Source organism: Channa argus, chromosome 19 (genome assembly GCF_033026475.1).
Source record: "Channa argus isolate prfri chromosome 19, Channa argus male v1.0, whole genome shotgun sequence".
Classification (NCBI taxonomy): Eukaryota; Metazoa; Chordata; class Actinopteri; order Anabantiformes; family Channidae; genus Channa; species Channa argus.
Window position 1 is genome coordinate 7,750,481 of NC_090215.1, and position 21,126 is coordinate 7,771,606.

Genomic DNA, 21,126 nt, shown 5'->3' on the forward strand with positions numbered 1-21,126 from the left:
TTTGCTGCTGTACCAAAATAAGCAGAGACAGTGATCGGTGGCATTTGTTAATGCAAAAAGGGAAATAATACATATATAATTTTTGTTGTTTTTCATGTATTTCTTTATATTGTTAGTTTGATGTAGGTTTACAGCTTACTGTAAGTTTTTCTGTGTATTGAAATGTTGGCCTATAAAAAGGCAGCTTTTTCATCTGGTGACATTGTTACCACAAATATAAGATGAAATAAAACTGATGTGAAATTTACTGAACTACTTTAGCAAAACTTGCCTAATTTAGGATTTGATCAAAATAGTAAATAATCATAACTTTAATAAGTTAATTGATTTATATAATTTGGGAATACCTGAACCGATCTGTTATTACAAGCTTACACTTTCTATCAGTTTATGTAGCAAGCTCTTAAATACAAGTTGTTTTCTTTTCCAAACTTCTCCTACATGTCAGATTTTGATGGCCCATTGATGGAGCAACAACCAGCTTCTACATCTAGTCTTTAAACAATAGGCTTTGCTGACTCATGTGCAATTCTGTTACTAACAAACTTCAGACTTGACAATGGGCTTATCTGCTTTGTACAAGAAGGCAGGGTTCCTTTCTAAACTACTAGCTCAAATACGACAAATCTAGACTTTGTTTTGCGGATGCTGGCTGATTATCTCGTATCAGGATCGCTGCCAAACATTTTCCTCTATGAAACCTGGAAAAGAGGATCAGAAGCCACTGCTCTCTGCCTCAGCCAAACATGCCTTTTGATTTTAAACTACTTCAAGGAGGTTCTCCGCAATCTCTCAGCTCCTATTCATGTAGGACAAAGCACAGGTCTGTGCAAATTCCTGCAAACAGGACACATCAGAGACGGAACTGTCAAAGAGACAGAGAGGGGGGTGAAGGGTGGAGGTGCTGGAGACGAGTGCTGTGGATAAGAAGGGACGTCCTTCTGGTTGCTGATAGCGATGGTGCCAACAGCAGCACCATAGACAGACAGACTGGAGGTCAACCTGGCGCTTTATCATTCCCTGAGCCAGGCTCTGTCCTTCTTGCCTCATACTAGCTCTGGAATCCTCTCATTGTTTCAAGTCAGCTTCCTGTCTCTGTCTGGGGCACCTTTTTCATCCTTTTTCTGTCTTTAGCTGCAATCAAATTTGATAGTGCTAGACACAGATAGAGATGCTCTAATCCAACATCCATTGATTAGGACCAGAGAAACAATTCCCCACCTGGGCTACATGCACCCCATGGGCTACTGTTTAGGTTCCCTAGGCTTATAAAGACTGTACATTAGCTCAACTAGTTCCCAAAAAAACAGAAAAAAAAATCACTTAATTATAAACAGTGAAATCCACTTTAACACTTGAACATTTAGAGCTGTGAGTTAAATAGTGAAAAAAAACCCACTGAGAGCAGAGGAGGCTTAACAGTAAGAATAATGCATTAATTGTTAAAATAAGATGTTGAAAATATAAAGTGTTCTAAATTGAGTTGAAATGCAGTTCGGTATATAGTTTAATGAAAACCTAAAATAAATGGAGTGTGATGTACATTTATGTCTAATAAATATACAGTGGCACTTAAACATTTATGAAGCTTTTAGAATTTTCTCATTTTTCTCATTCATAAAATGTAATCTGACTTTCATGCACGTTTTAAAACTAATGTTGGTTAAACAAATGACATAAATTACACTTATTTATATATTATGGAAATACTAAAGATTAGATGCGGTTCTGTGCTGCACAGATATATCAGTGTCCTTGTCCATGTATGTGTGTGTGTGTTGTTACATGTTGTGCAAGACAAAGCATCACAGAGCGAAACCCTGTCAGAAAAACACTGTGTTGTTGTCTCAGTCAATATTGAAACGGCCTTGAATAAGATATGTGTACACACACCTGCCCTACAGAGACCTGTGCTATTTTATATTTGAATTGAAAAGGAATTTAGGTGTAATTTTTAGTTCATTTGCTCAGTGTGCTCATGCTCTGAATTTCACATCAGTAGAATACACACCTGTAATAAGGAAACACAGTAAAATCTTGTATTTGTAGACACACAGACACACACCTAATCCCAGTCTGAATCCAGACAAGGTCCCTGGATTGGTCGCACATGTATTAACATTGGTATGCCATGTTTTCAAGGGTGATTTATTTCAATGACACGGAGAGAGAGAATAATCTTTAGACTATCAATAGAATCACAGTATTTCCATGTGTCTCCACAGAATAAGAGCGGTGGGGGAGCGGGGGAGAAAAAAACCTGAAAGCTAGCATCATGATTTGAGGTTATGAAAACATGTCAAACAGATGTGCTCCCCGAAAGAGGCGGTCAAATAGAATCAGCGACTTGGAGGATTTAAGCAGTCGGCATGGTGGCATAGATCTTGGGAGCACGGAAAGGTAGAAAGGATCCCTCTTGCAGCTGGTGCTTTTTAGAAATTACGACAGATGCCAAAATCTTAGCACACCTAAGTGTTGTCTCTCCTCATTGTTTTTCTCTGTCTCTCCCTCCCTTCCCCCTTCTCAGTCTTTCTCTCTATTGGACACAATAATAATGCTAGTCTGTCCTGTGAGACTGAGGGTAAGGAGGAGATGTCGTTTACTGACTAAAGGAAAGCAGACTTAAGGAGTACAATTGTTTAAAAATCGTTGTTCCCCTGACAGCTATAACCTAGACCAGTGCAAGCAGTATATTATAGACGTGTTTCTTGAGCTGTGTTCACAAAGCTTAAGTGACCTGAAACCAATGTACTGGCACAGTGACCCGCTTTTCCTATGACCCTTTACAGTAGGTAACCCACATTTCTTTCTAAAGGTAATTTTAAAAGGCCCACACACAGGCACAGGAATTTCCAAATGTGGTAGAGTAATAGTGCTGCTGGAAGGTGTAGTCTACTGAGGCTGTATTACAGACGACTTTTCAATATGTAAGCGACAGAAAGACATGTTTTAGACAAATGCCACAAAGTTGATAAAAATGTTCATCTAACTTTCGTGAACTGAGTGGCCAACTTTTTAATTGCTTGTATTTTCTGACTGAAACCCAAAGGCATTCACTTTATAATGATGGCAGCAAAAGGGCAGAATATGCTAACATTTGGTACTTTGATAAAAGACTTAAGTATTATTGAGTCAATTCCTTTTTCTAAAGGAAGCATCCATGTATTGGTGTAGCTAGATGCTGCATTAAATACTTTGATTGCAGGGCAGCCATTAAGTGGTATACATTATATCACAGTTTGCACACAAATTAATTTTCTATCGACTATCTTGTCTTTTTCAGGAGTTCCACTGATTGATGGAGGCACAGTGCGGCTTCCTCATCTCATTGGTTTGTCAAGAGCCCTCGACCTTATTCTGACTGGACGGCCAGTTGGAGCTCAGGAGGCACTTGCCTATGGACTGGCTAATAGAGTTGTTCCTGATGGCCAAGGTATTTGGGGTGGGTGGTCGATTTTTAGCCACAGCTTGTAAATCACATCAGTAACGGAGCAAGAAAACAAACATAGTTTTACGTAATAATTAAGTTTAACTAATTATGTATATAAAAATCAAATGAATTTTATAGTGTTTGAGACTAAATGGATCCTTCCCACTTTTCCTCGTAACATCTGTCGGTCAGCGGCATGGATTAATTTCTCAATCTTTGCAGTAACCCTCCATTTGTTTTTAAAAAAATAAAATAAAATTTAAACGCATCAGTCAGACTGCTTCTACTGTTAACCTATTCTTTTATTTGAAAATAAACTATAGACAACATTTTTTGGAAAGGTTGCCCCTAATGCCCACAATCGCCATCAATTTTACAGTGTCTAAAAATATTGACCAAGTTCAGATGTGCGTGAACGAGATCTCCTCAATTATGCTCATCTTTTTTTTACAGGTCACTTTGATAGCACTGTAAATATACAATTAATTTTAAAAATGACTGAAAGAATTCTGCAAGGACTCAGACTGTGGCCAAACAAAAGGTTGCTAAAGACATCCTGTTAAGTCTGGCTTGTAAAATTTTCAGCAGCCTTTAACAATGGGGCCAGTGCAACACAACTGCACCTATTTGACTAGTTTTACTCTCACACATATGCACTTGATGAAGCCTGCACATCCTCATTGAAGCCACAATACTTTTGTTTAAAAGTGCCTCTGCTAAAAGTAAACCCATTAGCTGTTTTAGTTATCCTGTAGTGGGGAATGGTGGAGCTTTAGCCAATCCTAGCTGTGACAATAAATTAATAAATGCATCACCCAGAAGCCCTTTTAAGTGCGAATAGAAACTTTATGTGAATTACTATTACTTTTATGACTTCATGTTCCAAGTATATTACACTAGCTTATATATTCAGCTGCAAAAAATTCAATGTAGTAATCCATGTTCTGAAGCTCCAATGTTGTTTGAAGCTTCTGACATCATCAGCCGTGTGTTTTTCTTTAATTTGCACGTCTTTGGAGCTTTGGTTTCATACGCCCATGTCTACTCATCATTTTTAACGTAACCGTGATTTTGTTGCTTTAGTGGATTCATCCCACAAAATATGTTGACAAGTAGGAGGTAAAGATGAAAGAAATGTTTAATCAGTTTCATAAATCACAGCTCAGGGTGAGCCATACAAAGACGGTAATAGTGTCCTAACAGCATGTAGTAGTTTGTAATGTAAGATATTTGATGGCAAATGGTAGAGATGTGAAGACCAGATATGGGGGAGTTTGGAAGTCCCCTATCTGTTGGGGAGGGGAAGCAGAAATGATTATTCACTGAGAAGAACCGGCATGTTGACACCAAACACAAACAGGCCTGTGACCCAATTTTAGTCAGGAAACATCGTTTTTAGGAAACTCTCTTGTAGGTACGATCAGACAAAATCATTTCCAGTCAATGTTATTTATTTTGCTCGCACACAATGCTGTAGCTATAAGTCATTATAAGCACTGTGTGCTGTTCTCGTATTCAAGCAGCAACTATGTACACATTTCAATCTGACATTTCCTGTGTTATATTAATGCATGAAAGCTTCACTATGGTTAAATCCCAAAAAGCCTTTCCATGTGCTCTTCACGGCTTGATCTGTGATTCCCTCCCCTGTCGTCTTAGATGTTAGTAGAAGATTAGCTTAATTCTTAAAGGAAGTGCCTCTTCCCACAGTCAAGCCTTGGCCTAATTGGCCGCTTTGAGTAATGATCACTTTGTGCGGGTTTAACATCAGAAAAAAGGAAAGAAGTAGTAGCTTACATACACACACAGAGGGCATCAAAGTGTGGCATCATGAGGAGTCCTTTTTTCCAAAGGACTAATCTGGATGTGGTCCAGTGCTTTCATGTGGGTGAGGAGGCAGAGTGACGTGGGTGAAGAGGCAAAGCAGCTAGGAAATTCAGCGTGGAAATGCAGATGATTTGGGTTTTTTATATTAACTTGTATATATTTCTTTTGTTACACATGGCTGCAAGTTTACTGTTTGAAAACTGCTCTGTATGCTTCATATGTGTTATTTTTTATCCACAGCTTTACAAGCAGCCCTGGAGTTAGCCCAGCAGATCAGCTCCTTCCCTCAGCAGTGTCTACGAGCGGACCGCTCCTCGGCCTTTTACAGCTGCTATGGTGCCCCCTCCTTCACACAGGTAGTTATATACCTTATATAGGAGATTATCTTTATCACACCATATGTATCTTACCAACTTGCCACCATCATTAGTCAAAAAGCACAGAAACACTGGCCACTTCATTAGGCACAATTGTACAATATAAAACAATCCAATACAGCAACTTTGAATTCTACTTTTCTCCTGAGGTCATAAATATTTCTGTCTTTCTGCCCAGGCCATGCAGTACGAGTTCGACCATGGAGTTCCTGTCATCCAGTCAGAGGCTGTTTCCGGGGCAACCAAGTTCACTACTGGAACAGGGAGAGGAGGGAAATTCTTCTAGGATTTAGTTTGCAGAGGTCTTGTGAATTATGATTTTCAGGTGATCTAACACATCCCACTTCATTTATGTTGGGGCCTCACAGATGTTGGGCAATAAATTGAGAGCAAGTGAATTTCAGAAATTATAACTCTTCTATATCAACTACACTCAACACACCTTGGCAATTTGTGCAGTGTTAAGAATCTGGTCAGCGAGATTACCTTCTCAGCTAAGTAGTATTTAAATTTCATCAGTAGACAATAATGCCTGCTAGATGTGTGCAAGAAGCAGTCGTTTGCCTTTTTTTCAAAGCAAATGATCAATGAGAAAAATCACTGGAATGCCTTTGTGCTGGCTGATACGAAGTGGGAGACTGTGTGACAACAAAACAAAGCCAACACAAAATACTATACAAGCATCAAAAGCAGCAAACCTGCAGCAGCTCGCCATTGTTCCTTAGACTTAAAAAAAGTGTTGATAACTGAGATAAGACTGGTGCTTGGGTTCGTGTGCCTGCATGCATGTGTGCGACATAGCAATCCCAGCAATATAACTATTGTAGAAGATTCAGCAATTCTTGTGATTGCAGTGCCAGGTGAAAGAATTCCTGTGGTTTTGGAGCACACTTCCCCTTAATTTTGTGTGATGGAGAGTGGTGTGTGTATTCCATCTCTGTGAGCTCTTCTGTGACCTTTTACTGCTCCTTTAATAAAATGTCTTGCAACAAGGGCTAAAAGCAAGATGTATAGTGATGTATGTGCGCGCACGTGTGTGTGTGTGTGTGTGTGTGTGTGAGTATATGAGGTAGATAGGTAGATACAGACAAAGACATCATTAGGTCTAGGAGGTGTCCTGTCTAGACAGTGTGATGACAGGACACAGAACCTCTGTTTAATGTTTCCTCCTCCTCCCTCTGCTTTCAGTTCACACAGCATACTCACGTCACCTGTGCTGCCTTCTCGGAGCTTGTTAGTGTTTGTTTAATTCAGTATGACACATGCCGAAGGTAAATGACCCAGGAAGTGTTTATAACAAGGATTCCACACTGTTTATTACCATGAGCCAACTCATATGACGCAGTACAAATCATGCTTTTTCCTTCATATTTTTATTTATGACGTTTTTTTTTTTTTTAACACTATTATGACTCATTGGCTCATCGATGGTAAAAATAACACTATTAAATAAGGGATAAGTTCTCAATGAAATATAAGGTTTATTTTTTGAAAAGCTGATTCATGACATCCATTATTTTACATACACCCAATATCCGTTGTTTCTGCTGGTATTATTGATATCAAAAAACTCTGGCCTACAAAATTTAAAGTGAATGAGCAATGACATGATTGAACATGGTAAAAAGTGGCAATCTGACCTTTAGTTGAAGTGATATAAGATTGAAGTGTTTGTGTGTGTGTGTGTGTGTGTGTGTGTGTGTGTGTGTGTGGTATGTGCAGCTTTGATGCTGCGTCCACATAAAGCTCTGGCAGCAGCAGCAATAGCAGAGACACTGAGATATGGACACCTTTGGGTCTTATCATCAGGAGCATCAATGTGTGAAGGGTCCATGAAGACAAAACACAGGTTAGGATGACAGGGTGGAGGAAGAGGAGGAAATACGGTTTTTTTTTCCACTTAGGTTTATCAGGTGTCATGTTAAGTTCTGCTTGTGCTAAATAATTTTATGGCTTGTTAATCAACCTTTATTATATCACACAGCTTACATTTCCCTGTTTTGCTAAAAAAGGCATTATACTCATTGCATGACTTTTACAGAGCGCTGACAAAGAGGTGCAGACCCTGTTATTTTGCCTTCAGAGTCCTTAATTAACAGTTAAGTAAAATAAATGAGCCCGTTTCAATGAGAAGACGTCATATCACTTCCATGTAGGTCCTCTGTGTCATTGCTGTTTCCAACTTCAACGTCGGGGGTCGTGCCTCAACTGAACAAACGTAGTAGACGCCGGGTTTGGATGTGTACAGATGATCCATGCTTCATTACCGCACTTCTGAAAGTCTGACAGCGCTTCCTTTTTCAGATTGGTGTATAAAGCTACCACAAATAAAGCACAATAATTTAGGCGTCATGAAACGAACAGAAGTATAACAGTCATTGTAGAGACGTAGCGTGTACTGCACCAAAGTAGAACACAAGTTGCCAATGTGAAGTCATAGCTCGGGCCAGCATTTAGAATGTAAATGTTTTTTTTTAAGTAGGCTTAGATGAAGTCTTCTCACAGATGTTGTCAAAGAAAATGTAACGGGCACATTCCGTGCAATACGAATGCGAAACCTTAACTTGACAGCTTTATTAGAAAAGACAGGCTGTAATTCCGCAGCGAACAAAATATGCAAGAGTTGTCCAGTAGCCTGAAGAGCTCCACCTCTGGCTTAGTGCGCACGGAGTGGGAGGTTTCTGAACCAGCGCAAACGCACGCATATTATTGCCTGCAACCTGCTGATTCCTGTTAGACGCATACACAGCCTAAGAAAGAAAGTGACCGTTTCTGAGGCCAGTTCAGCCACTTAAAGTTGGCTTTATATCAATGCGCAAGTGTCTAAAGTCAGATTCTGGAGAGCAGACATATCCGTTTACGTAAAATGGCCTCTTTTGATGGAGTTATCTTTCTTTCACTGGTGAAGTTGATATCAAAGGGTGTATTTTGACCGACTTAGGAGAGCGCTCACAATCAAGTTTCACATGGTGCAACACGACGCGCTACCGGAATCAGAAATGAGAGCGAGACCGACACTATTCTGCGCATTTTGCTTTAAGAAGTATTTTAAATGGCTTGATACACTCTTAATACTTTTTTCTTGCTGTTAAGCTGTGGCTGCGACAGATAAGAGCGCGCCTTGACGGACTTCGGTTACCATTACGCACATTTGGCTTTTGGATAGGCGACTGAAGCTCCAAGACAGACACACTTGGGACTCCGGAGACCGCAGCTGGATAACACCATGACCAGCCGCTGGCTTGCCTTGGTCGGACTGTGGTGGAGCGCTTATTACTGCATGTTCCCGGTTGCGGAGAGCAATTACTCACTGGATGGAAACAACGACGTGAATCCTGGTTTCATGCACCGGCGACTCCGGACGCACGAGAAGAGGGAGATGCAGAAGGAGATCCTGTCTATTCTCGGGCTACCGCACAGACCGAGACCGCATCTGTCACACGGAAAGTACAACTCCGCACCACTTTTTATGTTGGACTTGTACAACACAATATCAAGTGAGGAGAAAAGCGAAGTGGAAGACTTGCCTGATCGCTATGACTCGATGCGGACAACCCAAAGTCCCCCTCTGGCGACACATCAAGAAACCGCGTTTCTAAATGATGCCGATATGGTTATGAGTTTCGTTAATTTAGGTAAGTTACGGACTAATTGTTCACTCTGTGCTCGTAAAATAATTTCTGTAAGGTGTTTTATTATTAGGCGAGGTCGAATTAAAGTGTGAACAGGTGTTACGAAGAAGGGCGCGACTGAACTTTAGCTGAGAAGAAGCTTTTCATAAAGTCAAGTGTTTTTATGGGCACGACTTCTCGTACTCGTCCTAAAATGACAACTTTTTTCTTACTGGATCGGTTTGCCACACCGGGAAGCTCATGTTTGAGCCACACTTTAATTTACTACTCCATCACTGTGGGCACGGCGGGCTCATTGTGCGAGCCGCACAGGGGCCAGTTACCTCCCTCACATCCTCTGTGGGTTAGAAAGCCTGATGAGGTTTGTATTGTTTCGGTGTAATTTATTGTTAACGTCCTTTCTGGTTAAATTGGCACTTCTCGGCTCATTTATAGGACCGAAATTCTGTGGTCAGTCCTTATGTGTAATCTACTGTGATTTATGTGTTTGCGGGGAAAATAGACCCATATCCTCAGCAAAACATCAACCACCACCGCTGGTATTTGTATATAAATGGCTATTTCTGCTGTTGACCTCCAGCGCAGCGAGTTGTGGTTTCGGTGCGTAAATTACGTCGCATTGTTTGTGTTACCCAAGCAGATTTGTCTTTAATTAGCTTCACTGACGATAAAGAGGGACACTCTAATCACAACGAGTTTGCAACAAAAAGGCAAAAGCCCTTCCCTCCATTAGCAGCTCCAGTGTTTGCTGGGAGACTCTAAACACAGCGCCTGAAGATAAACATAGGCGCTGCCAGACGCTGGAGGACAAGAAGGCTTAAATCCAGACAACTGGCAACTGAGGGCATTGTCACGATCCGGTTATGAGAACAGTGGGAATGTGTCTCCGCTGAGGAAAGGGGTCCGCTTGTGTGTGTGTGTGTTGGGGGGGGAGGGCATCTTCCAGGTGCTCCTCAAACTCCTTTAACTTTTTGACCCCTCATCTTAATAAACCATTTGATTGTAACTCAGTACCACACATGAAGAGGAGAGTTCGGCTGGAGCAGCTACTTAGAAAAGGCTTCTCTGCTTATTGGTCCTCTGAGTATTGTGTTGAAACATGTAGTGATGAAAAGCAGATATTCAGACAGAAGGATATCGAAGCCCCTCTCTTGGCTTCTGTGTGGGAGTGTGATGGTGGTGGCATGGTGTTTGTGTCTGTGGTTTTGGTACTCCTGCGCTGCTTCAGTTTGAGTTTATACTCCTGTGTTGTTCCACATCTGGCTCTCCACTTTGATTAATCACCTCCTGTGCATCTTTTCCTTCAGATTTCTGCAGTGACCAGGGGAATAGGTTGCCATCTCCTCCAGCCGTACACAGAGTCCTAACTGTCCTGGAGGAGGGACGGCTTCCTCCCTGAATGTGATTGTAATTAATGTTGGACTGGCCAGGCTTTCCATCTGCTTTGCAAATAAGGCCTTGCACGACTACCGTGTGTCATCGCCATCAGATTAGTTTTTAATGTGTCTCTTGCACTATCGGAAGGGTTTGTGTGCAGCAACTTAAGGCGCTATATTCTGGGTGGTCCTTCTTGTTGCAAAACTGGCCTAAAAATCTGGATATCATGTGTGGCCAAAATGAAACTACAAATTAGACCAAAGATAAATGAAAGGAACAAAAGTGAAGGAGCTAAACAAGCTGAAACAATTGGGAAAATATGGGGCTGGATTATAAGACAAAGCCTAAAGCAGAATGGCACCTTCCCAGGATAATCAGTGTTTGTGAAGCCATGTCAAAGTGAAGAAGTGGTTCTGTTTACACTAAGGATCTGATTTAAAACTGGATTTGCCTGTTTACATAGGAAATCCCCTGTGTGTAGATGAAAAAATTACAGATTTCAAACTGACCCATAGCAAATAAAAACAATGACAGTGACTTAAGCTTCAGCTCAGACTGAAGTCTTTCACAGCCAGCTGTGGTGGTAGCACAGATAGAGAGCTCCTTTTCTGACAGTGTTCTCTTGGGGCACACAGATTAAGGAGCCCCTGCGTTACATCTATTCTCAAGTGCGCTCTCTGTGAACCATATGCACCTTCACCCTCCCGTTCGGATGATTTATGTAGAGCTCTTGTTGAGTCAGCCATTCTCCTTAGCTTGTTCAGAATTACATGTTGAAAAAAAAAATAAAAGCAACGTAAGTGCCGGAAAACTTCAGATTTGGCGAAGCGTAACATATTTTCCAACTGCTTTTTCATCTTCATCACTAAAATAATATATTAATCACTGTTTGCCTTGTAGACGTTCTGCTTTCCACTGAGGTCTAGTGAAGTGACACTGTGCACTGTATGACTCACGCTATGTGACATGCTGCATCTAGGACGTGTCCTACTGCACAGTGGACCAGGCAGATAATGGCAACTGTCACTTTTACCTCAAGTGTAGAGAATTTTCATTTTAAGAGATTTTGTTTTCCGTGTGCAGGAAACGGGCAGACTTAAACTTTCTAATCAAGGGATTTGGTCCATATTGCAGAAAAACAACAGCTGTGTCATATTTAGTGGTTAAAGGATAAATTACCTTTTGCAGCCCCTTGTCTCTGGTGTCTGTCAAGGTAAGATACTGTGGGGGGACACTGACCAATATTGGTGCAGTGGAAAACATATACAAAAGCTCAGTGTCCCTCAATTAATAAGGGTAGAGAAACATCCCAAACCATTTTAAGTGCTATAATAGACAGCGGGGGGAAATTGCTATTTCTATCGGGCTTGGTTTTTGTAGTGGAGCTGCTACCTTGTGGTTATGGTGAGTCAAGGTTGCACAGAAATGGATTTGGTTTCACGGGTCACAGAACAGGAACTACAAATGTTGTTCCTGTGTCATCTGCATTTATCTGGGGTGCTTTGCCGCAGCTCTCCTGTGCCAACCAGCCAGACAGACAGGTGTGGAGGCCTCCTAAGCTTGGCTTTGCCCAAAGTGCAGCCAAAGCTCTTGTTTATTTGCTCTCCCATCCTTTTTTGTTTGTCTGACAGTTCTTTCCAGAGGGAAGGTCCCATAATTATCCAGGAAAATCCATCTATGGTTTTACTGTACAGTAACTCTTGTACTTTTCCTACCCTGTTGAATACCCTTTTATGAGTAACAGCTCAGCTTCACTCAGCCTGCCTGTCTAATGGACTGGTTCTCCTTCTAAGACTTATTTAGGCCGACCATTTTCAGTGTATAATTGTTTCCTAAAATCCACATGTCCAAATCTCTTGTCTTGAAAAATCATTGAGTGGTTGGATGGATGAGGAGCCTCAAATGATTTTGCACAAAATGCTGGGTGTGAGAGAAAATTATGACAATTACAGAGTAATTTTAGTTGTTACCATCAAGGGGGTGGTGGGGTTGTTGTGCTCTCTGTGGCTGATTTCCACACTTCAATACTTCAATATGTTTTGAATGCCTTTTGGTTGCATTTATACTTGGCTTTTGTGATATCTGTGATACCTGATATACCCTTTGAACCGGTTCCAATGTCCAGGAAATGGAATCATACATTCCTCCTCCAGTTAAAATAATCTAAAAAATTTTTATGTTTTCATGCACTTGTTGCAATCTGTTATGATGACTGACCTCATTTTAGCATTTTAACCTTTTCTGTCTGCACACCCCACCCCACCCCACCCCTGTCTGCATGGCTACAGCTGGGTTGTCACTAGCCCTCTTACCTGAGTCAAAAGTCAGGCTTCGTACCAATTTACCTCCTATACTTTACACAAGTTAAACAAGGCAGAAAGCCTTAAGAAGAGAGTTTTCAGGAGATTAGCGTGGTCCAGACAGCCCTGCTAAGGCTCATTCTGAAGTGAAATGCTCTTATTAAATGGCTGTTTTCTTTTTCTTATGAAGCCTGGCTGCAGGTCTCAAGGCCTAAGCCTAGGTAAGCCACTTCCTTTGCAATGAAACATGGGTTTTGATCAAAGAGTCAATTGTTTGATGCAGAAGGGAGCTTTGGAATTATTTCACTAAACCATCTTGAAACACTTCCTGCAAAGCCTCAGAGACCAGAACAGAGGACCACCCATCACTTCACCTCAGCTTTGAGCATGCTGTAAACAGTATTAGCCAGAACTTAAGCGAAGAATTCAAGATATGCTGCAGCAGAATGAAGGATCTTTTCTGAGACATAAACTTGGCAGTGGAAACCTTCCTGCAACGGTGAGAAAAATTATATTAATAAACTACAAACCTCTGTTTGTTTTCACTTGTTTACAGCATCGGATATTTTACTGCTGCTACAAGTTCACTTGAACTTGCACTGATGTCCAAGAACAGCTCAAGATATACAGATAATTCTGCTTATTGAGTTACAGTGTTTTTAAGTGCATCCTTTTTCTCATGTTTGGATTGGATTAGTTGTCAAGCTCTCTAGCAAAACATACAGCTGCCTTAAGAAACAAACAGGGTTGAAGGGGGGGGGGGGGCGACATCTCCGGTTTACCAGATTATGTCTTTTCCAGGCAGCCTTTATGTATCTCATGTAAACGATGAGGTGTTAAAGGACAACTGTGTTGTCCACCTGAGTTCCTGCTGAAGACCTTTATAGTGTGTGTGTGACTGTGTGGATGTATTCTGGCTCTATTGTCCTGGATAAGTGGAGTACTTGACACAACCAACTTTTTCCTGTGGAGATTTACACACATTGGTTGGCTGACCCTCAGGTCAGCGGATAACCATTTATAAGAGAGCATTCCATTTGCACTTGAAGTCATCTCTGTGTCACACCCCGCTCTTAACACCCCACTATTTGCACATACACCCACTTCTACTCCACCCCCGTGCCCACTCAACCTGATGATATCGCTCTACTCTCACGCCATAACTCTCAGACTTGACGAGATGGCAGCTGAGATTGGGGCTAAGTACAGAGATAACACTTGCTGCTGTTTTTTTCTCTCTGTCTTATTTCTTCTCCTGTCCACTGTCATTCCTTTTGTGGACATTCCACTTTGGAGTGATAGTGGCCTGGGATGGAGGAGTGTGACAAGATAAGCCAGTGATGTGTGGCGGACTCCTGGCTGGTAACGATCTATTGAACTTAGCCGATAACCCTGGCAGAACATCTGATTAGGACCCGCTGCTCCCATTTATCACCTCTGGGTGTAGGCATGGAGGAATTTGCTCTGTTTGCTCTGTATTGCCTTGACGAGGAGGGGGTGGAACGTCACTGTCCTCTCAGACATCTGTTGTTTTCTTTCTCTGTTTTCTTTAAAAACAATTTTAACTGCCATGCTTCAGATGGTGGCTGTATTTCATCTTGGTGCAATCACGATTTTAAACAACAGCACAGAAAACCTCTGAGCGAATCCTCACCGCATGCTGTGCAACAAGAAGCAGCTAATCAGAAACAGGCTGACATGATGGCCTTCTTCAGGAGCTCATGTAAACAGTCTTTGATATATTAGCATATTGTTCCGCTTGCAAACATATCGATTATGGGTTTATTCAAATGTCCGTCAATCCAAATGCAATTTTTAAAGGTTTTTCCAGACACCAAAGAAAAAAATCTCTTCACTTTCTTCTACGGAAACTGTCAGCCTTTGTCTTGTGTTTAACTCAGTAGAATGAAGCGTCTGTACTGAAGCGATCATTACCCAGGAATTACGGTTTGTGTGCTTATATGAGGCTGTGTTTGTATATCTGTTTGTATATGTAAAAGCGACGACAAAGATGCACAGATACAAACAAGTGTCTCTTGGTTTTGATTAGTGCATTTCCTCTGATTTCTGTGTTTGCAGTGACAAATAAAATCAAAGCTACGTCATTCTTTCTGCATCAAGTTAGAAACACCTGCTGCCCAGTGGGTTTGGGCTGATTGTAAGAGGAGAATAAAGTTGCACGCACACACGTGTGGATACAATAGCTGGCATTAGTGCACATGAAAACAACATGAAGCTGTTAGGTTGATGTCAAACAGCTGGAAATCAAATCTATTTTTATATTTTTAGAAAACAGTGTAATCTCACATCTCATCAGCTTTTTACACTTTAAGATCATTTAAAGTTGTAATTGTTAAAATTACCCTGTGGGTTGATTTTGCTTCACCCTGGTTTCAGTGGTTAGAGAAATTGTGATTTAATACAGTGCTTAATAGTAAACGCTGTCAGATTTGTCTTTGGACTTTCTGGTTTGCCCCAGTGTTAAAAAGGTTGTGAACCATTGAACTCAGACTGTCTGTGTGTGCCCAGTAAACTCCATACATTATCATAATGACCCTGTCGTTGTGGTAATGTGGTAAAACATTCACAATGTTACTCAGGTAAAATAGTGCAAATTTATTATTTTATAAAAATACTGAGTACCAAAAGTACTTTTTTTTCATAATGGCTCATTTTACATTATAAGATTCACTTTAATCACTTTAATTTTGTAGCAGGTAATAATGGCGCTTTAAAAACCTAATATACTGTTTGAATGATTGCGTTTTTAAATCTGAGAATTACAACTTTAATTACTTTAAGTACTGATTGGCAGCTTGTGAATTTCACATTGGAGATCAATAAAGTGTTGCACATGCATTTTATTGATTAAATTCGAATTTAAGTACTGTAACTAATTATTAAATAAATGTAGTGGCGTAAAAGTAAGAAGTAGCAGAAATACTCAAGTAAAGTAGAAATTTCTTACAATTACATTTAAGTTCAGTACTTAATATTGCACATGTCCTTTTTTAGGATGTGTGTCGGCTTAGAATTTTAGACCTAATAAGCAGATATTGAAATTCTAACACATTCTATTTCCTCAGATTTTCACAGATAGTTTTAAAAGCTTTGTCAGAATTTTGACTACTTGCAGTGGAATATTTTAACACAAGGAAACAATATGACAATTCATTACATCACCAGAAAAAAATATCTTAGCAAAACTTAGAAGGAAAAAACAAAACGACAAGAACAATTGTATAACATGATGGAAAGTTAAGGTAGATCAACAATTGGTGTTTATTTAAGTTATACATTTTTCGGGGGAGAGTTTTCCTTTAAGATTAGGGTCAAGGGTTAACCAAAGAATGTAGTCATTTACTTAAGCAAAGATCTTAGTGAACAAATAAAAAGGTTTCACTTGTGCATTGCCCGGAGCATATTTGAATATACATGTCAGACAAAAAGGACTTCTAGCTCGTTATACAATAATTCTTCACCAAACATTGAAAGCTGCACCACTGTACCTCTCACATGTTCCCAGGCTGGTCAGCTCTCTTAAGAGGACATGCCTGAAACAACAACCACAGGTCCACAGTGAGAAAAAGGCCCCATGTGAGCATTGACGCCCCTGACCCTCCTGAGCAAGTAGCCTCCCTTTTAACCATGCTGCCACTGACAAATTTACGAGCCCTAGGCTGACCCACGGGGTGACTTTCCAAACATGATGCTGACAGGAAAACAGTTGGAGACAGGAGGGATGGATGGAGGCAGGAGAGAGAAATGAGAAAAAGAAGAGAGGGAGGAGCAAAATGAGCATATACTGTGTTTTTATCAGAGACTTATGTAATTTTAAAATCCTAAATAAAAAAACATGAAATACAATTAAAAAAAAACTCTTTGGAGCAAGTGCAAGGTATTTGGTTCAAAGGAGTGAATACTAAGGTGATGAAGAAGTTTAGACACGTAACCAGAGGCTTTATCAGAGGAAGAAAAATAGGGTGATGGAAGAAAGAAGTACAAGGAGGAGAACACGTCGGATCATAACAGAGCTGCAAATTTAAAAGATAAAAAACTGTCAGGTTAAATAGCAAAAAGATGAAAAAATGGTAGTGTTCATATCTCAGTACACTAATCTGTCCAGAGGTTAGGGGTTTGTCTCCCACTGAGGCCACCCATAAAACAATGTATCCACTCCCAGTATCACGAGGCTTTCAGGATAAAAGGATCTTATCACTAAGGATGTGCAGGGGAAACTCTGCCCAGTCTTTTCCTCCTTTGTGGTCACTTTCCACACCTCCAAGCAGCCAGTCTCTTGGATACCTTATCTGACTCAGGGTTTAAAAGTCCAGTATGAATCCTTTTCCAGGAAGTCTCACATTTTTCAGTCATGTACATCTACAGTGAGTTTCTGATTGTCAATGTTCTACATGTTGTAAATCACAGTCAGTATAGCCACAGCTGTTATATACTAAACTAAGCTGATGTCCAAGCACACTGGGTTTTGTGTATAAGAGGAATGTGATGCAGACATTTTTAAATGCGTATAATAATGCATTGCCTCTTTATCCAGGTTGTAAGAAAAGATACTACTCCGGCTTTATACTTTATACTGCTCCTTACTTTACGTTATGTCCACATAGAAACATAACTGAAAGACAGTGGTCTTTTTTTGGTGGACAGACCACCAAGAATAATTTGATTGTGTTTCTGTAATAATCAGGAAATAACCTCTCAGCCAATATTCAGTCAATATAAATCCTGTTGTTTACCTGTACAAGAACAGAACTTCCTCATTTTGAATATTATATTTGTAATAGTGACATGTATGAAAATGCTGCTGTGTTATGTGCCAAAAATCAGTGGCTTTCAGCCTGCTGCCACACTGGATGCCCTTCCTGCTGCAACCCTCCCATTTTAACCAGCTCGGGGCACCGGACCCTTTGGTTGCGGGGTAGGGCCACACCTGGTGGACTGGGATTCGAACTTGCGGCCTTCTGCATTGCAACCCAATGCTCTATCACTGCACCATCAGACCCCCTGCTGCTGGGTCATGTGGAAAAATTGATATTCGATGGCTGTAAACAGGGAAAACTTGATTCATAACTAATATTTCAAGATTTAATTAAGGATTTTAAAAAGAGACTTTTTTTAACTTTTCTTTTTTTTTTTAATTTATGACATACATTGTTCATCCACATCCCACAATAAAACAGATTGGGAAAGCAATGATCACATAAAACCACTAAATCAGGTATAGTCACTTATATAAAGCATTAGATTTCCGTGCAAATATTCTCCTTTGATGCATTTATTTTTTTGTAGATTTACAGAACAGGTCACAGTTTCCTGCCCCTCACCCAAACTGAAATAACACAAATAATTTTGTAAAGCAGTTCAGATGTGTGTTTCTTGCTTTCAGCGAAAACCCAACGCAAAAAAGCCAAATGTCTTCACACTTATCTCCCCAAAATTGTGTGACATTGTGGACAGATGTATTATTAGAAACACTGATTATTTTTCTTCACATTTTCCTCAAGGCTCACCTGTTTTTTGAATATCCAGGTATCTGGTTACCGTCGCTGTTGTTGGAGCTGTGCCTGTGTGGAAAACAAGCAGTAGGTCTTACATGTAAGGCAGCCCAGGGGGGAGACTGAAGCTGGGCTAGACTGATTTATCAGTGGATCATATGCTCCCCTTCTAAGCCGGTGAAATGCATTGCGGTTACTATGGAATTTCCAAAGGGAATTGCGCTGAGGCCTAACTGTCTTCATGACTGAGAGAGTGAAGGGGAAAGAAAGGCACACAGAGGTGGGGATAGGAGATAGATTGGTACAGAGGGAAGAAATAATGTGCAGAGTGGCAGAGAAGGCAGTAAGAGGAAAGAGGTGTTTATGGTGTGAGGGAGGGAAAAGAGTCCCAAGAGTCCCAAGCAACATCACAGTGAGCTGGCCTTCTACCTTGTGGCTGTGGAATGCAAAGCCACTAATATTTTGACCTCTCCTTTGGAAACAGCTGCGTTTACCTTTTTCAAAGATATTTTTTCCTTATTTATCGGATCCCTCAGGAGAGATCCATCTCCTGGCCCTGACGCTGGCTTCCTCCTCTAAATCTGGGACCAGACTGGCTGAGTCCAGACACACACTTTTACATACACACACACGCTCGCACACATGCACACCTGCTGCCCAAAAGCAGACATTAACAGCAGATCACTATAGCAGGCCTCTTTGTTGCCTGTGCTGCTGCCTGTTGTAGAGCCACATGGACACACATATGGACAAATCAATGCAGGGATGCAGACAACCGTCTAAAAACTACCTGTAAAATAATGACTCGGCAGACAACATAAAGTGTGACACACAAAAATACGTGCCTGTGAAATCATATCTTCCCACATGCCTGACAAGCCAATAAAACTGGATTCTTGATCATCTTTTCCCCTGTATTGATACAGCGTAAATAAAATGAGGCCTGGTAAATATTCAAACCCACCAGCAGTGTCTGATTTTGCACTCCCATCAAAAGCCTTGGGAGTACATTTCTGTTTACGCAGTATTCACTTAGCACTAAATGGTGGTCGATCTCTAAAGCAGCTGAGGAAGCTGTTCCAGAGTGGGTCTGTGGTCACAACCCAGGAGGATAGCAGTAAGTAGTCATCACTGGTCATATAAATCGCAGAGGAAATGGAGCTTAACATCAAGGACAGCGAAACTTGCAGGAAGAACGAACAAGATCAGAGTATTTTTTTTATTAAATTATCAGACCTGTTTGCCGTGGTCACTGAATCCCCCAATAAATATGGACTTTAATTGTAACGTCAAAATTTGCTTTATTTACATCTTTTGCTGATAGATTTTCAGCAGCAGATACTTCCTTAGCAGACAGTCGTGATATCAGACTCGGCCTCCTCTGCTGGTCTTCCCAATGTTTTTCCACTGTATCATCTGGCAACCGAAGTACAGCAAATCCCGGTAATCCGACTGACTAAACAATGTATCTTTTAGTATGCAGTGATTTGGGACAGCAAAGTGTTTGGTATCGCCGTATTTTGTTTATCGGTGCAGTGTTTGGTTGTGTTTATTTTCTTGTTATTCGGTTTTTCGGTCAAATCAGCCTTTGAAACAAATAAAAACAAAAAACAAGATTTGGGGGGAAAATTGAGATGGACACACACCACACGCCAAACCCCAGCAGAAAACTTGTGATTTTATCCAAGTAGTCCTACAAACACCATGAAGTCAAATTAGTAATGAATTGCTCCTGATGGCAGAACAAAATTCTTAGTTTTTGTTTTTTATTGAAAGCTTGTAAGAGTTAAAATTTCTCCTCTATCAGTAGCTAAATGTCTTTATACTAAACTTGAAATTGTATGAAATTCATATGAAGAATAAATGAAGACCACTGATGGAAGCGTAGGCCAACATTAGTCTGACCAGAGGATGTTGTGACAGCTGCGCCACAGTAGAATTACGTTTTTATTAACATCCTATAAAGTGGAAAGAAGAATGTCTCCGTTGTTTGTTTCCCAGCTTATTTCTGTCCTGATTTCATGGATTGTCTTTACAAATATGAAAGAGATATTACACCGTCTCTTGTTGACAGCTCATTGGCACAAATTAGTGTCCAGCGAAACAAACCCTTGTTTTTACAGGTGCTTTAAGAGAAATCGCATCTGGCTATTAATGTCAATTAGTATTTCTCTTTGGCCATTCATACCTACAAGTGTTTAGACAGATGCAAATGCTGTAGAAAGATTGATTATAGACAGCAGTGTAAAGGTTTACATGTGTAAGGCTTCTCCCATACACATTTATTTGTCTTAATAATCCTGTGAGGTTCATCATCCTTTTCTCCAAGTTATAAAATGCAAGCTGCAACTAAAACATGTGATTTGGTATATTTTACTAATTTAAGATAACAAAACAAAAGCCCCACTTGCATCCCAGGGATTAGTGTGCAAGGACGGTGCAAAACATTTGAATTTATGTACAACGGCCAAACAACAATCCTTAATGAGATGTGATGCTGCCGCCATTTTGGGATCTGTAGACAATGATTGCAAAATCCTTTGCGAACTTACTCAGAACTTCACCACCCAATGTTTTATTTTAAGCCTAAATAAGATCCTTGCTGGGCAGAGTGTAGTTTAGCCATTTAATTGCAAGAAATTATGACTCAAGACTTGATATGAAGGAGTT

General features: G+C 40.5%; 2 protein-coding genes across 3 annotated transcripts in view; both read left to right on the forward strand.

The window, feature by feature from the left end:
- Positions 1 to 21,126, forward strand: part of zgc:101569 (uncharacterized protein LOC449822 homolog) — a 37,434-nt gene that overhangs the window by 9,294 nt on the left and 7,014 nt on the right. The window contains exons 5-7 of one of the 2 annotated variants that reach the window (XM_067486440.1): positions 3,284 to 3,433; positions 5,498 to 5,613; positions 5,813 to 5,959. In XM_067486440.1, coding sequence (XP_067342541.1) covers positions 3,284 to 3,433; positions 5,498 to 5,613; positions 5,813 to 5,920 — 374 coding nt within the window. In that variant the 3' untranslated portion in view covers positions 5,921 to 5,959. Of the gene's footprint in view, positions 1 to 3,283; positions 3,434 to 5,497; positions 5,614 to 5,812; positions 6,211 to 21,126 lie in introns of those variants that run through there. The other variant, XM_067486439.1, reaches the window with a different exon arrangement.
- The window catches only part of bmp6 (bone morphogenetic protein 6), a 37,652-nt gene continuing 23,309 nt past the window's right edge, over positions 6,784 to 21,126 (forward strand). The window contains exon 1 of the mRNA XM_067486435.1: positions 6,784 to 9,269. Within this exon, the coding sequence (XP_067342536.1) occupies positions 8,861 to 9,269 (409 nt within the window). The 5' untranslated portion in view covers positions 6,784 to 8,860. The remainder of the gene's footprint in view (positions 9,270 to 21,126) is intronic.